The 14,326-nt window shown below is 40.4% G+C and overlaps 1 protein-coding gene across 1 annotated transcript in view; it reads right to left on the bottom strand.

Moving 5' to 3' along the window:
• Positions 1 to 4,642: 4,642 nt before the first annotated feature.
• Positions 4,643 to 14,326, bottom strand: part of LOC138528045 (protocadherin-9-like) — a 1,594,414-nt gene continuing 1,584,730 nt past the window's right edge. Inside the window, exon 4 of the mRNA XM_069639479.1 lies at positions 4,643 to 7,180. Within this exon, the coding sequence (XP_069495580.1) occupies positions 6,807 to 7,180 (374 nt within the window). The 3' untranslated portion in view covers positions 4,643 to 6,806. The remainder of the gene's footprint in view (positions 7,181 to 14,326) is intronic.

Here is a 14,326-nt window from a genome sequence, read left to right as displayed (position 1 = left end):
AGATCTGGTTAAACCCCCCTTGCATATACCTTGTATCTAAGGTACACATTTTCCCTATTGAATTTGGCGTATTGCACTAACAAGTGGGATCTTGCCGGCAATGACTTATGCTAGGTATCTGGCTCAGCCAAAGAATCTATAAGCCACTTTTTTGTTCTTCTGCTGGGGTTACTGTGTGGCCAGGTGCAGGTATTTAAAACCAATATGCAAAGCACACAGCATACGCCGAACAAATGATTCCCTTTTGGTTTTTATGTGCAGTAATCATATAAATGAAGGGTTCTTTTTATAGCAGAACGCTAAAAACTGGAGGACTTGAGATCTAGAACGCTACTATTGTAAATTGTGCCCATAAATTATTCCACATTTCTTACCATTAATGCATTCAATAAATCAGTCTTATATTTCTATTCATGCGACCTTATATGCACTGTATTGCTGTTTTTCCATCCCTGTGATGATGCTAATGTACTTAGGAAGCATTTTTTCTTGCAAACATTTGCACATTTAGTTAAAGGTTAGAGATACGCACCATGCACTATGATACAAGGTTTTAGCTGGTTTTAGAATTACCAGTATTTTATTTACTCTCTGCATAACATTATGGTATGCTAAGTAGCTAATATGATTTATTCTTTATTATATTATGAATTGTCTTTATTTTTATATTGTGATATTACGTTTTTCTTTTTCTGGCAAATGACAACATTGTCGAATTATAGGCCATATGAAATGAGATGAAATGAAAGCTTTATGTTGCAAGACACTGGACCTTCTTTTGAAATTAAGATGGCATAACCACAGTATAGAAAGATGTGAAATAAAATAAAGAAGCAGTACACTCTACAAATTCAAATATGATCTTCCATTCCAAGCTGATGGTATCTGCATGTTTATTTATTATATATTTGTTTAACATTATTATTGAATGATTTTCAAATCCTCTGTTGTCCTCTTTTTTTTCTAAAATGAGGGTTGTATTAAATGTATTTATACACATGTTACTGTTTCTCTCGTGTTTTGTTTTTGCTCCTTTAGTGTTGAGGAAGTGCAAGAGGTGTTTACTCACTACAAACTAGAAACACGTTCTGTTTATATTATTTGTATGGCAATGAGGTTGAAAGCTTGCTGGAATCCTCCCACTGCAGACTTGGACTTAGCCTTGACCCTAGAATGCCTGCTAATGTGCAGTGATGGTATATACAACCACAGGAATCATCAGAGCCACTGAGATAGGGACATTCTTCCACAATGATGGTATATCATTCATGTAAACATTCTTAAGGTCTACCCTCCCCTGAAGCAGGGTGCAGGAATACAAGCAGATGTGGCTACTGCAGAAACAGCTGTGGAAAAGCCTCAGGAGTAGGTAATTACTCATCAGGTAGAGAAGACATTCCACATTTGCACCCAGGAGGCCTACAAGATCCCACTCTAGATCTCATATGCGCCATGATGCCTGCAGGCTACTGGCACGCTACAAGCATAAAAATACAATAAATAAATAAATAAATAGGGAACAACCTGGGTCTTTGGAATACAGCCTCGAGAGCACTTTGATTCAACAATGTGAGTAAAACATCATTTTGTGAGCCTAATATGTCTGAAGGGGGTCTCATTAAGGAAGCCAGAGAGCAAGCAGGCCCTGACCCTCACTAGTCTTCCCAACAACAAGTTGCCCTTTGGATGTGCCCGATGATGTTCTGTGACAAGCTCGCTCAGTTGCAACACTTTGACTGTGACTACTACAAAGAGACCCACTGACAACAGGAGCAACTGGTTGACATCTAGTTGATAACAGAGGGGGTTAATTATTTTTGCTTGACAGAAAGCCTTAGTAATACATAGCATTGTCCACACACCGGCAATTATCAAATCATTCTGGTGCTGCTGGATGCTGATCTTCTTAGTGTGGTGCGGTCAGAGCCTCTGAATTATCACTTACCTATCCATTATTTCACAGAGGACCTATGATAAAAAATGTTTTGGGCAGATCTGACATCTGTGAAAATTTACATCCATCATGGAATGTTTATTAATTTGATGTAGATTTGAGAAGACACACAGTTGACTTTGGTGATGGTTCCTATACATTGTACCATTTTATAATACAATACAACTTCATAATAATACGCATTATTTTTTCAATGAAAAAATGTCATTTAAAAATACTGCTTGTTGGTGCTGTGTTATCGAGAGTGGCATCGCTGGCTGGGAAGGTATAAGCAGTGTTGGATCTTACACTCCCATGCATCCAAGACTGAGGCTTTTAGTGAAGACCCTATGTCAGATTTGACCATAGCTAAATGGTGGACTGAGGGCAAGTCAAGAGATACTAGAAATGCCCATCATAGAGAATGTCCACCCAGGTATTGGGTGTTTTGTGATGATGGTCTCTGCTGTAGAGATCCCACAGATTGGTTGCTGACTCAAATGCTCACATAAGCATTCTATTAAAGAGAGGGTGTCTTCAGAGGTGTGACATGAAACTCCATCAGCTGGACACCAAAAAAACATAATCATGAGTCCTTAAACACTTTTTGTGATGCAGTAGCACATGTGACCTCAATGATTTTTGTAGACCTGTCCATATGTGCTAGATCATGGGGGCTTTGACAACTGGGCCCTCTAGTTCATCAGTACATTCATACCGTGATGATTTCTAATCTGTGGTCTCCTTGATCATCCCAACCGATGACATTTATAAAAAGGGCATGATGCTATCTTTACAGCTAACTGGGCATTGGATCAGACTAGAATAGGTAGAGTATACTGGTTTCAACTATTTGATCAATCCCTTGATCCCACAAAGGTGAATGGATCCATTATTGTCAAAGAGACGTTTGGAGGGGAAGAGAAGGAAAAAGAAAAAGGAGTGAAAATTAAACAGCAGGGGTCACAGTACCTGTCTGACATGACAAGTATGTCTTTGATTTATTCAGTGTTCTCCATAATGAAAAGGCTAAGAGACTCACAAAGAATCATCAGGAAAAAGAATGGCGCGGTAATTGAGCAATCTTCAAAGTGAGCAGCTTAGATCAATAGCACTGGCAATGTTATTGGCCATAAAGTCTGCATTTTACTAACACCAAAGATATTGGAGGACACCAATGTTGTGTTGGACAACTACACATCATTTAGCATACTTCTGGCATGATGAGGGGCACAGATTCTCTGTAGAAAATAAGATACTTATATGGGGCATGATACTATTGGCAACCTTGAGTGTTCCTTCTTGACCTCAATACATGTCTTTGAAGTTGAACTTTTGAAGTTGAACTTTTTTAAAGCAGGTTGCTTTATGTCGAAATTCAGCAATGGATTGCAAAGTTGTGATTTCCACGTGATGTATTTAATCATGTTAAATTAATTAGGTGTTCTTTTTCATTCTTGTTTCACAGTATCACACTTGATTTTAATATAATAGATTACTTTAAGTATTTCCTAAAAAATTAGTGACAGTAATATGTGCTTACAGAGGATCTTTTTTTACTGGGTGATTAATACTGGCACTATATTGTACTAAGATATAATTTTTCCTTCAATGATTTTAACGAATTGTTTCTCATTTTCCTTCTTGATCCTTTCCCCTCTTACACCCTCCTCTGTTCCTTTGATGCATTGTCATAATTCCCCACGCAATTCCTTATTTCATCTTTATGATTTAAATTGTTTCATGGACTGTTAACAGCCTTGAAAAAGACAGGGTTGTGTTGAAACACATGTTTGCTGTGTTTACTATATATTGTGGTTCGATTGTCCATAAAAGTTATCAGTGTTTACTACAAACTCATGAATTGTGTGTTCACTTAAGTTTTCACTCGAATTATTTGCTTTAATGTGTGTGTTGTCTCATAACAAATGTTTACAATAGTGTGGCCCTGACGTCCTGGTGTATGAGCTATCTTGGTGTGTGTCAATTGTCGGTCGATCAGGGCAGTATGCCACCCTATTCCTATACACTAGCAGCCAGGTCTCTCAGTTATGCAAGTGAAGGCAGACAAAGTTGAGAGCTGTTGTCTTTTGCCAAATCCAGTAAAGTGAATAATAGTACTGTTTCATCATATGGCATCTCTCAGTGAAGTTCTCAGAGGAAATAGTAACAGTATTGGTAAGCTAAGGAACTATCCTGAAAGAGAAGTAAAATGATATAGTGCATTGATTGATAACCCATGAATCCATGCATGCTTTCAAATGCACTCAGTGGGGCACACTTGACAAAGATTTGCATCTTGAGCATATCAGATGCTCCTGCCACCTTATACCGTATTTAATGATTCTAAAATCAGAACTCATTTGCAGCTAGTTGTAGCATATTTGAGAAGCTCATGTGCAATGGAGATTCACAAACATTTGGCCAAGAGCATCATAGAGGAAATCAAGGCAGCGTTGGATTTGTTCTGGTTTTAGGATGTGTGATTAGGGATTCTATTATTTTTCTCTAGTGCAAAAATCCTTGTGATGTGGGCTCAAATTCTTTCTTCTTTTGCATTTGCCCTCCATTACACAAGATTGGATTTTGACCCCTGTGTGCCCCTGCACCATGAAACATTGTATTCTGGAGACAACATACCAACACAAAGGAGCAATGCAATGCAGCAGATTGCATGGCATCCTCCCCACTGCAAATGATGAGGCCCAATGGAATTCAGAACATTTATTGCAAGAGCTGAATAAGTGTATATAACGTTGAACTGGCAAAAGCAGTCACACGGATAACTGTTTAGATACTTATTCTGTCAAAGTCATCAAACACCCCTCACAAACTGACATACGTTCTGCAATAAGCAATGAACCCCTGACCATGTTATGCCTCTATCCCGAGAAAATTATAACAACGACACATTAAAAAGAACATGTGAACTCCAATATACAAAATAACTTCTTTTTTGGTAAAACAATCTATACAAAGTAAGCATTAGAATTGCAAAAGTGTTGTCTTGCTGATGTTTTAGTTGTGGCATACAGTAAATGGATTTTTGTTTTGTTTTTTTAGTTGAGGACATTAATTTGCATGCTAGTCATTTAAATTGCCTGTCATGCTGTAACAAAAAAAACATGAAAACATTTTTCAATTGGGATTTGTTTGTACGTGCAACTGAGAGCCTATTCACATTAGAATTCACTTGGTTGGTTTGACAGACCTTATATGATGTTGGTACTCGCCAGGCATTGGACAAGACATGGGAATAAATAGGTAAACAGCAGATATTTCCGACACAACCCCTCTCCCTAATTAGTCTACCAGAACAATGATCTGCAAAATATGAAGGCACAGCACACTAAATATTTGTTGGCTATATTCTAAAAACACCTGTGTTACACCACACTAACACACTTAACAACCGGCACAAATGCTGCTATTTCCGCGGTGGCAACTGATTTTTTTAAACATTTTAGATGAATTATTTTTGACAGTGGCTTTCTTCAAATGTTCACAATTGAATCGTTCCATTTCGCATGTGTGCGTCATTTTTAATCTGGCGGTGGCCATCTTGCTCATAACACATTGATTTAACCCTGGTTACTCGTTCTGAGGCAATCCACATGTTTTTGACGGCAACTGCCACGATCGCTACGCAGCATAGTCAAGGGTGAAGGATCATGAGAGCTGTTATCCGAAACATCTGGAGTCTCGCATTGTAAGTAACCATGCATTCTTAAACTCTTGGTCAACCAGGGCAGGGTCTACATCAAGGCAACTCTAGGCAGCTACTTAGGGGGCCGCAAGCAGGTGGCCACCAGCTTGCATCTAGAAGCAGCAATTTTGGACCTACTGCAAGATAGGAGTATCCAAAACTGCATTAGGGAGTGAGAGAACATACAATCCTTCCTTGGCCCTGTTGCGTACCACTCCAATGCGGTCTAATAACATTTTGCACCAAACAATTTTTTTTTTTTTTACATTTCCTTCACACTTTTATAATGGGCCAAGCTTACACAGAATGGCTGAAATATATACGCCTTCCCGCCCGTAATTCCAAATATTTGATAAAAGCATATATCACCAGAAGGATAGTACCCCTTGACATCAATCTGAAGCATGGGACCCCAACTTTTAACATGAGTGTTTTAAAGACCTATTGGAATTTTTGTGAGAGAAACCACAAGTACAAGCTGACCACCAACGAAGAAGGAAAGAAAGGTAAACAAATGGGCAAATTAACAAATTATAAAAAGCAACCGTTAAGCACAGTATTCTGCTACGTTATTTTAAAGTGACCGTTATAAGTACACAACGTTGTTAGTAATAATTTGACTCTATTTACAAAAAAAAATCATGAACACTGATGGACTCACAAGTGTTCACTAACATTGTTAATAGCACGTTAGGTATAATGTATATAGGGTTATTGTTTTTTTCTTTTAAATAGGATGTAAAGTATAACTGTCCCCGTACAGGTTTACAACAACACAAGAGCACACAGTTCTAACTTGATATGCTGTTCACTATAGCAATCCAGTGGAGTCGGTTCTTCAGTTCCTCAAAATTAATTTCAGAGTCACTCTCTCGACTATTGCTGAGTCTAAGCAGTACTCAGGATGAAACATGTAAATCTTGTCTGGAGAGAGGTCTGGCGTGTTTTTGCAGTTCTACCCAATCAGCTCAAAGGGCTAGGGAGGGAGTATGTGTCTCTTATGTTGCAGGCCACCGACAGATCCACTCTGTTTACAAAAGGTTATGCATATTCGTTGCTATAGTAGGTGAAACGTAGTTCTAGAAGTCCGCTTAGTACATAAAGCTTTGACAAACGGTATTAGCAAATCTAGCTGGCCTAAAGTCACTGGTCCAAAGCAGTCATGCTTTAAAGTTGGTGCTCCTTTGGGCTATCCATCACACCTGCGGCCTGTTTAAAAGACTTCAAATTTGCCAAGGGAATGTCATTGATGTGACTGCCACTGTTGTAATGGCCTTCACTGTTAGCGTAGGGCTTTCGATCGCTGAACTGGTTCCTGTTGTTGTCTTCTTTCCAGGTCCTGGTCAATGTATGTCCATTCACCAGTGTGTCCTTCCTGCTCCACTCTTTCTGGGCGGCAAACGTGGAGAGGGGAGACTGCGGCTGCTGATACGGGCCCAGGCCTGGCGGCATCCAGCAGTTGTCAGAATGGCCCAGGAGCAGGCATTCTTGAGTGCACATCTCCGTAGCTTCGGCTAGTCCTCTGGGCCCCAGAGGTCCATCTGCAAAGAGAGAAAAGTATATGTTAACATATGGAGGTACTATATGGAGGTATTTCACAATCATGAAATATATGAGATTACATGCATCAAAGTCTTGATAGATGAGTTTCGATTTGAATTAAAAGACTTTTGAAACATCATAGCAGTACAGTGCCATTGATCAGCTGACTGTGTTTGCATGTGAAAGGGATACATCTAAAAAGACAAACAAGCACTGGCATAAACTTAAGCAAATAAAAACAAACAATTTCAAAATGAGGCACACGTTTGACTATTTTCCCTGTTTTAATTAAGCAAATTTGGGCACTGACAATATTTTGTGGAAGACAACCAAGGTACATTAGCTCTTGTACAATTTGCAAACTTTATTTTGTTCTGGGGTGTTGTAGCGGCCAGATCACAGAAACTTTGCACCAGTGCAAGTGCGAAGTGTGCATGGTATTAGCACTAGGGCAAAGTTTGCCCTACTTTTCAAAACACTGGGACACATTAAAAAACAATTACACCTTGACAATTGTAGTTTGGCGTATTGAAAGAACGGGGAGAACAATTGCCGTAGTGCAAGAAATATGCATTTTCACTACATTTTTGCACCAGGACAAAGTTTCCCCTAGTGCTAATACAGTGTGTCCATGTGTTTTTAAAAATAGGGCAAACTTTGCCCTAATGCTAATACCGCACAAACTTTGCACTTGCACCTGTGCAAAGGTTCTGTGATGTGGCCCGTGGAGAACAATTTCTCCCATCGTCCTCTTGTTTTTTAATCATAGAGTGAGACACGTTAAATCATGACTGAGATGTTGCATTATATATATGGATACAGCATTCCTATTTGCTTGGGAATTGCCTTTGGTTTTGTGGGGAATCAGTGGTTAAGTGGGGCTTCTGGTAAATATAAGTGTCCTAAGGCAGCCCTTTCTGAGCTCATATTATCTGAATTATTCAGGAACACTCAAAAAAATGTAACAAGCAACGAATAAGAAAGCTGAGGTAGAGTTTACTGTAGGAGACATTCTTGGACATTGGGGGTCATTCCGAGTTTGGAGGGCTGCCTCCAAACCCGGGTCCGGGTCTGGTGTCTCTGAATGGGGACTTACCGGGTCATTCCAACCATGGAGGACCCGGTAAGTCCCCATTCAGAAAACCATTCCCCATTCCCATTTGAGCCCTCATAGGACTCAATGGGAATGGGGAGGGAGCTAATAACGGGCTGCAAATTGCAGGCTCGTTATTAGCTCCAAGGTCCCTCAGCGGGTCCAGCTAAGAACGGCTGGTCAGACCAGCCAGCCGTTCCTGGTGGGACCTGCTAAGGGACATCGGAATGTGGCGGTAGGGGGTTAACGGCACCGACATCCTTACCGGTGCTGTTAACCCCCTACCCTCCACACTCGGAATGAGGCCCATTGTCTTAGATAGTGTCAAATAGATCATGACTGGTGTTTGAAGTTCCTCTAGATGGAAACAAAAACAATTTTACAACAGCTGACGTTTAATAAAGATATCAAGAAGAATCCATGGCATCTCCTGAGTTACACAATAAAAGCCCTAAGGTTTGGGTAGATGGCACAATAACATAACTGCGTTTTTTAAGTTTTTTAATCACTGCTTGTTCCACCCCTTCTGCGATATGGAATCATCAGGAATTAACTTTCCATTTATTGAAGATGGTATAGCTGTTTTCTACTGACCATTCCATGCGCCCCACTGAGAGGGTAACATCATAATTTAAAACATGTTTTGGGCCCAACCCGACTTCTAAATTAAGGCCAGATGCCAGGTTGCAGAAATAATGCTATTCTGGCAGGGTTGCATCAACAGTATTTTTGAATGGTAACATGCAGTTTTGAAGTGCAGTGCCCCTATTACATAACTTCCATCTCTCCCACAAAGCTTAAATTGGCAACTTGCATTGCATAACAGAACAGCTGGTGAAGCCACTACTTCATGAATTGGTGTACTGCTCTTTTCTTCAGGCAAATATCTTTGCCACTGGGGAGGCAGATTAATTCCTTCTGCAATCCTGTCCAATTCTCTAAATTGAATAACCGTATCCTTTACATTAATATGTGCTACAAAAAAAAAAAAAAACAGCTTAAGATGATTTGCCCAACGGCAAACTCAACGGAGAACCTAACTGCTTCTCTTTTGGATCCTGTTCCCTGTGCCTTAATTCCATGTATTTACTATTTCTTGATTCCCTTTCTTTCTTCTTTACTATTTCTTGATTCCCTTTCTTGCTTCTTTAAATATCTTTTCACTTGAATCTGCTACGTTTCCATCTTCTTTCAAACATGCTGTTGTTATTCCAATTCCTAAGAAACCTTCACTGAATGTGGCTCTTCCCTCAAATGTCTGAGTTGTTTATTTCCAAGTCTATTCCTTCATTCATCTTCACTCTCTTTTCCCCCCACTACATTGTGGTTTCCATCCTGCCCACTTCACTGATACTGCTTTATTGCATGTTTCTAATTCTCTTTTAGGCATAGTAAGCAATCTTCTTTTCTTGTTGTCTTGGATTTTTCTGCTGCGTGTGATACTGTGGATCATCCTATTCTATTCTCTCGACTCTTGGTTTAATGGGATTTGTTTTTAGTTGGTTCAAATCTTATCTTTCTGACGAAACCTATTCTGTTTCTTGGGCTGGTAATTTTTCTCTGTACTATCCACTCTTATATGGTGTTCCGCAAGGTACTGTACTTGGTCCTCTTCTTTTCTCTTTGTATGCTATTACTTTGTCCAACCTTATTTCTACTTTTAATCTTTCTTGTAATGTCTATGTGGATGACTCACACATTCTCTTTTCCTTTTCTTCTTTTTCTTTTACACTTCATAACACTGTTTCATCTTGTCTACTCGCTGTCAAGTTTTGGATGGCATCCCGATTTTTGTTACCTTTGACCTCACTCTTTTCTTTATATATCTCTAACACGGCTTGGCCATCCGATATCTCACCTTATGCCTTTATGTTCTATTTTTAATTCTGCAATTAATCTTCTTTTTCAACTACCTTGCATTACTCCTTATCTTTGTGCTGCTTCCATGCTCTCTTTTGGTCTCTATTTTATTTTGTTGCTTTCTGTGTTGTGTCTACAAGGCTCTTTATGGCCTTGCTCCCTCATATCATTGTTCTCATGTCTCTTTTTATTCTCCTTTCTGTTCCCTTCATTGCCAATCTCTTTTCCTTCTCTCTACTCTCAAACGACCTTGTGCCTCTTCTAGATTTTGTTCTTCATCACTTCTTGCACATAATCATTTGGATGCTGTTCCGCTATCTATTCGGGCTTCTTCTACTTATCATAATGGTCATTCTCTATCAAAAGCTCATCTTCTTCTTTCTCGCTCCTCCACTTAGGCTTTTCTGCACATGTTTGACATCATTGTTATTTTTATTGAACTGTTGTAATTGACTCTATAGCGCTTTGGCAAAAGCGCTTAATAAATTAAATAAATGCAAATACAATAAAAAATATAAAATGTGCAGACTTAGAACACCGATTTCTGACTCATCTCAATGTCATTTTAGCACCATGCCACATATCTTTTGTGACTGCATATAGACATTGGTCCTTATTTACAAAAGTGCTTTTCACTTGGAAAATCTCATTTCAAAATCAGGCTGTCAAATGTATTCTTACATTCATGCCTCTCCATACATCCTAAAAACAAATCTTTCCTTAGCCCTCTTACCCTCAAAGAGTCTCCGCAATATTGGCCATCTCCCGCCTAAACTGCACCAACTCCCTCTAGCTCAGGAAAATTGAACGTATCCAATATGCAGCAGCCAGACTGCTCCTTGTCCTCTCTCCCAGAGAACACAGTGTCCCCACACTCAGAAGTGTGCACTGGCTCCTATTGGCCTGGGAGCAACCGTCAAACCTGCATCACACACTGAGCCCTACATAGTACAGGACCCGAGTTCCTTGAGAACAAAATCACCCAATTCCATGGCCCAGAAACTTCAGATTGGGCTCAGCTCGCCTCTTGGCTATTCAACCGCACCACTCCACCAAAGTTGGTGGCTCGGTTTCCTCCATTTTAGCACCCTCCATCTACAACACACTTGCTCTTCGCATCCGCTGCACTGACAACTACCTCTCCTTCAGAAAAGCCCTCCTGAAATCACCCTACATATTTTAAATCCTGGAAATATGAACAGTCTCCCGAGGTGGTGCCAGAATGCATTTGTGGTGTCACCAAGCTCCAAATACCTGATGGTGCCGGCTGTGCATGCCGCGACCCGGATCACAAACACTATCATGCACATATTATGACCCTGCTTAACCTCAAGTGCTACTAGCTACTTCACAGCACTCATATATGTAATGTCACATGGATGATGAATGACTGCACCAGGTGTTTATTTAAAACAGGCAAATCACAACAATAGGTGAATAAACACAGTGGTGTGATAGAACCACCACCATCGCAATCATACATATTGGGAAGCATTGCAGGGAATTCATGGGATGTCGGGCCGCTATGGCCATATCCCAAAACCAGCAGGCTAGGTAGGGGTTTCCTGTGCAACACCACAAGGGGGCAATCAAGAACCAGCCCAACATCGATCTGGAAGGAGTTGGGGGTGGGGGGTATTGCACAAATATGAACCATAGGACGAGCAGCCCTTGTTAAAGGTACCTCCTTGAAATGATCAGTTAGCATTCGCTATCTGGGTAGACTTGCCACCTGACCCACCAAGAAGAATCTGGAAGCACAACCAGTGCGCCTCGTGTGGCAAACAGTTGTTTCATAGACTATTTCTGCTGCTAACCATTTTTACCACAGCCACAAGAACCGACAGAAGAAGCAAAGTACCTGAGCTGGTGCCCTGACAAGACACCATCAATGACGGCAAGGTACATATAATACACCACCCCACTGGCCACAGGCATGGCTATCCATACACATTAGTATACAGCAGGGACTATGACAGAATGTGATCATGCTTTTCACATAATGATCTGCCTGCTTACACCATCCCGTGCCTCAACACCTCTGACAGCAGAATGCAGCACAGACCCATGACAAATTTGGGCATGCTGAATACATATCGAGTCTCTAGCACTGAGTCCACACCTACTTCTCCCAGCACCCTTCCGCATGCCTGACCGTGTGGGTTACTTCTCTACTGAAGCACAGCCAGCCCTGCTAGCCCTGCTAAGCCTATTTTTTTGACCAAATGAACAAATGCACCCTACTCATACTCCATGATCTCCAACAATCTGGATTTATGTCTTCCGAGGGCGTTCCCACTAAAAGCGCATTGAAACTATAATAATGATAAAATGGTGCAATACAAATGATAAGTACAATACATTATGGTAGATAGGACGTCTGCACTTAGCCATGACTTAGCGGTATCCTAAAAACAAGCCTGTCACAGGAGCAACATTTAATTCATCGACCCCCTCAAACCTATCTCAGCAGAACTACCAATGAATGACCAGCACCCAAAACAAGAAGACATTCCAAAACAGGTCCCAACACGCGAGCATCAAAAAGACAAGTCAGACCAAATGAGATTAAAGTGACTCAAAAGATGGGCCATCATCAAAAATATATATAAATAATATTAATTACAAAAGTTGCTATGTAAACCTTTGAGCAAACAAGGCTCAAAGTCACAGATTTAAAGCACTAGGAGGAATCCATTTTGTGAAATGGATGAGCCTCATATGCTTGTGTTAATTTCTGCCCTTGCGGAACTAATGAAGAAAAAGCCACAACTGTAATACACAAAAGCTACCAGGTGGCTTTTGCTTCATTATTGCCAGAGAGCAGAGATGAGCACAACCTGCTGCTAGTAAGTGCTTTAAATTTCTTTTTTAAAAGCACTGGAAAATAAATGCTGCAGTTTTCTTTCTAACTTAGAAAGAAAACTGCAGCATTTATAACTTGTATTTATGTTTGCTGTGGCTTCAGCTTTGAGTCTCCCGAGCTCCCCTGACCCGGGTCGGGGGAGCCCAGGAGACTCAAAGCTGAAGCCACAGCAAACATAAATACAACGTTGTTGTATGTAAATATGCTGCAGTTTTCTTTCTACGTTTCCCGGAGCCCGAGAAACGTAGAAAGAAATCCGTAGCATATTTAAATACAACAACATTGTATTTTTGTTTGCTGTGGCTTCAGCTTTGAGTCTCCTGGGCTCCCCCGGGTCGGGGGAACCCAGGAGACTCAAAGCTGAAGCCACAGCAAACCTAAATACAACGTTGCTGTATTTAAAAATGCTGCGGTTTTCTTTCTACATTTCCCGGAGCCCTAGAAATGTAGAAAGAAAACCGCAGAATATTTAAATACAACAAAGTTCTATTTCTGACTGCAGCTGCTTTCACTTTGAGTCTCATGGGCTCCCCCGACCCGGGGGAACCCAGGAGACTCAAAGCAAAATCCGCTGCAGTCAGAAATATAACAACATTTTATTTATAATTGCTGTGCCTTTGCTTTTTGCCTTTCATTTTACGTTTTCTGTGCTTCCCTTGGTTTGGGCAGCACCGAAAACATAAAATGAAAATGAAGGCAGCCTCCTCAGCTCATGTAGATCTGCTCTGGATGCAGTAAGGAAAAACTCCCAGTAGAGGGCTTTTGCTGCTTGTTTACTGCTGCCAGGGTAGGGCTTAACATGAGCTGATGAGGCTGCCTGACATGGCAAAATGGATGCTCCCATGTAAATTCTTTGAGCCTCGTTTGCTCAAAAGTTCACATAGGAACTTCCATTAAAATTATGTTTAATGCATGTTTTGGATTATTGCCCATATTTTGGAACAATAATATTTTTGAGTGCACTATTCCTTTAAGGCAGATCAGTACTATTCAAATGTGCATGCCATTATCTGTGCCATCCTCACATATCCATAATTGGAATCCTCGACCAATGAGTTTTGGTTTTCCAAATTAAATTCATTTTATACATGTTTTTTTAAATGCTGTCCAATTTTCTTTATTTATTTTGTATAGCAATGGGATATTGATTGGCAGGATTCATTTAATGCGAGGAAGAGCGTATCGTCCACCTAACACTTGTTTGCAAAGCGCATATGCAGGCCAAAATCCTACATTTTCACATTTTCCCTCTGCGTATGATTTGTAACAATGTGCCCTAAAATATAACATGGCTTTCATAAACAATTTCAGCAGTAATGTGTGTTC

The sequence above is a fragment of the Ambystoma mexicanum genome, chromosome 7q (genome assembly GCF_040938575.1).
Source record: "Ambystoma mexicanum isolate Mex_15411 chromosome 7q, UKY_AmexF1_1, whole genome shotgun sequence".
Classification (NCBI taxonomy): domain Eukaryota; kingdom Metazoa; phylum Chordata; class Amphibia; order Caudata; family Ambystomatidae; genus Ambystoma; species Ambystoma mexicanum.
Note: the sequence above shows the minus strand (reverse complement) of the source record. Positions and strands in the feature narration are given on the sequence as shown.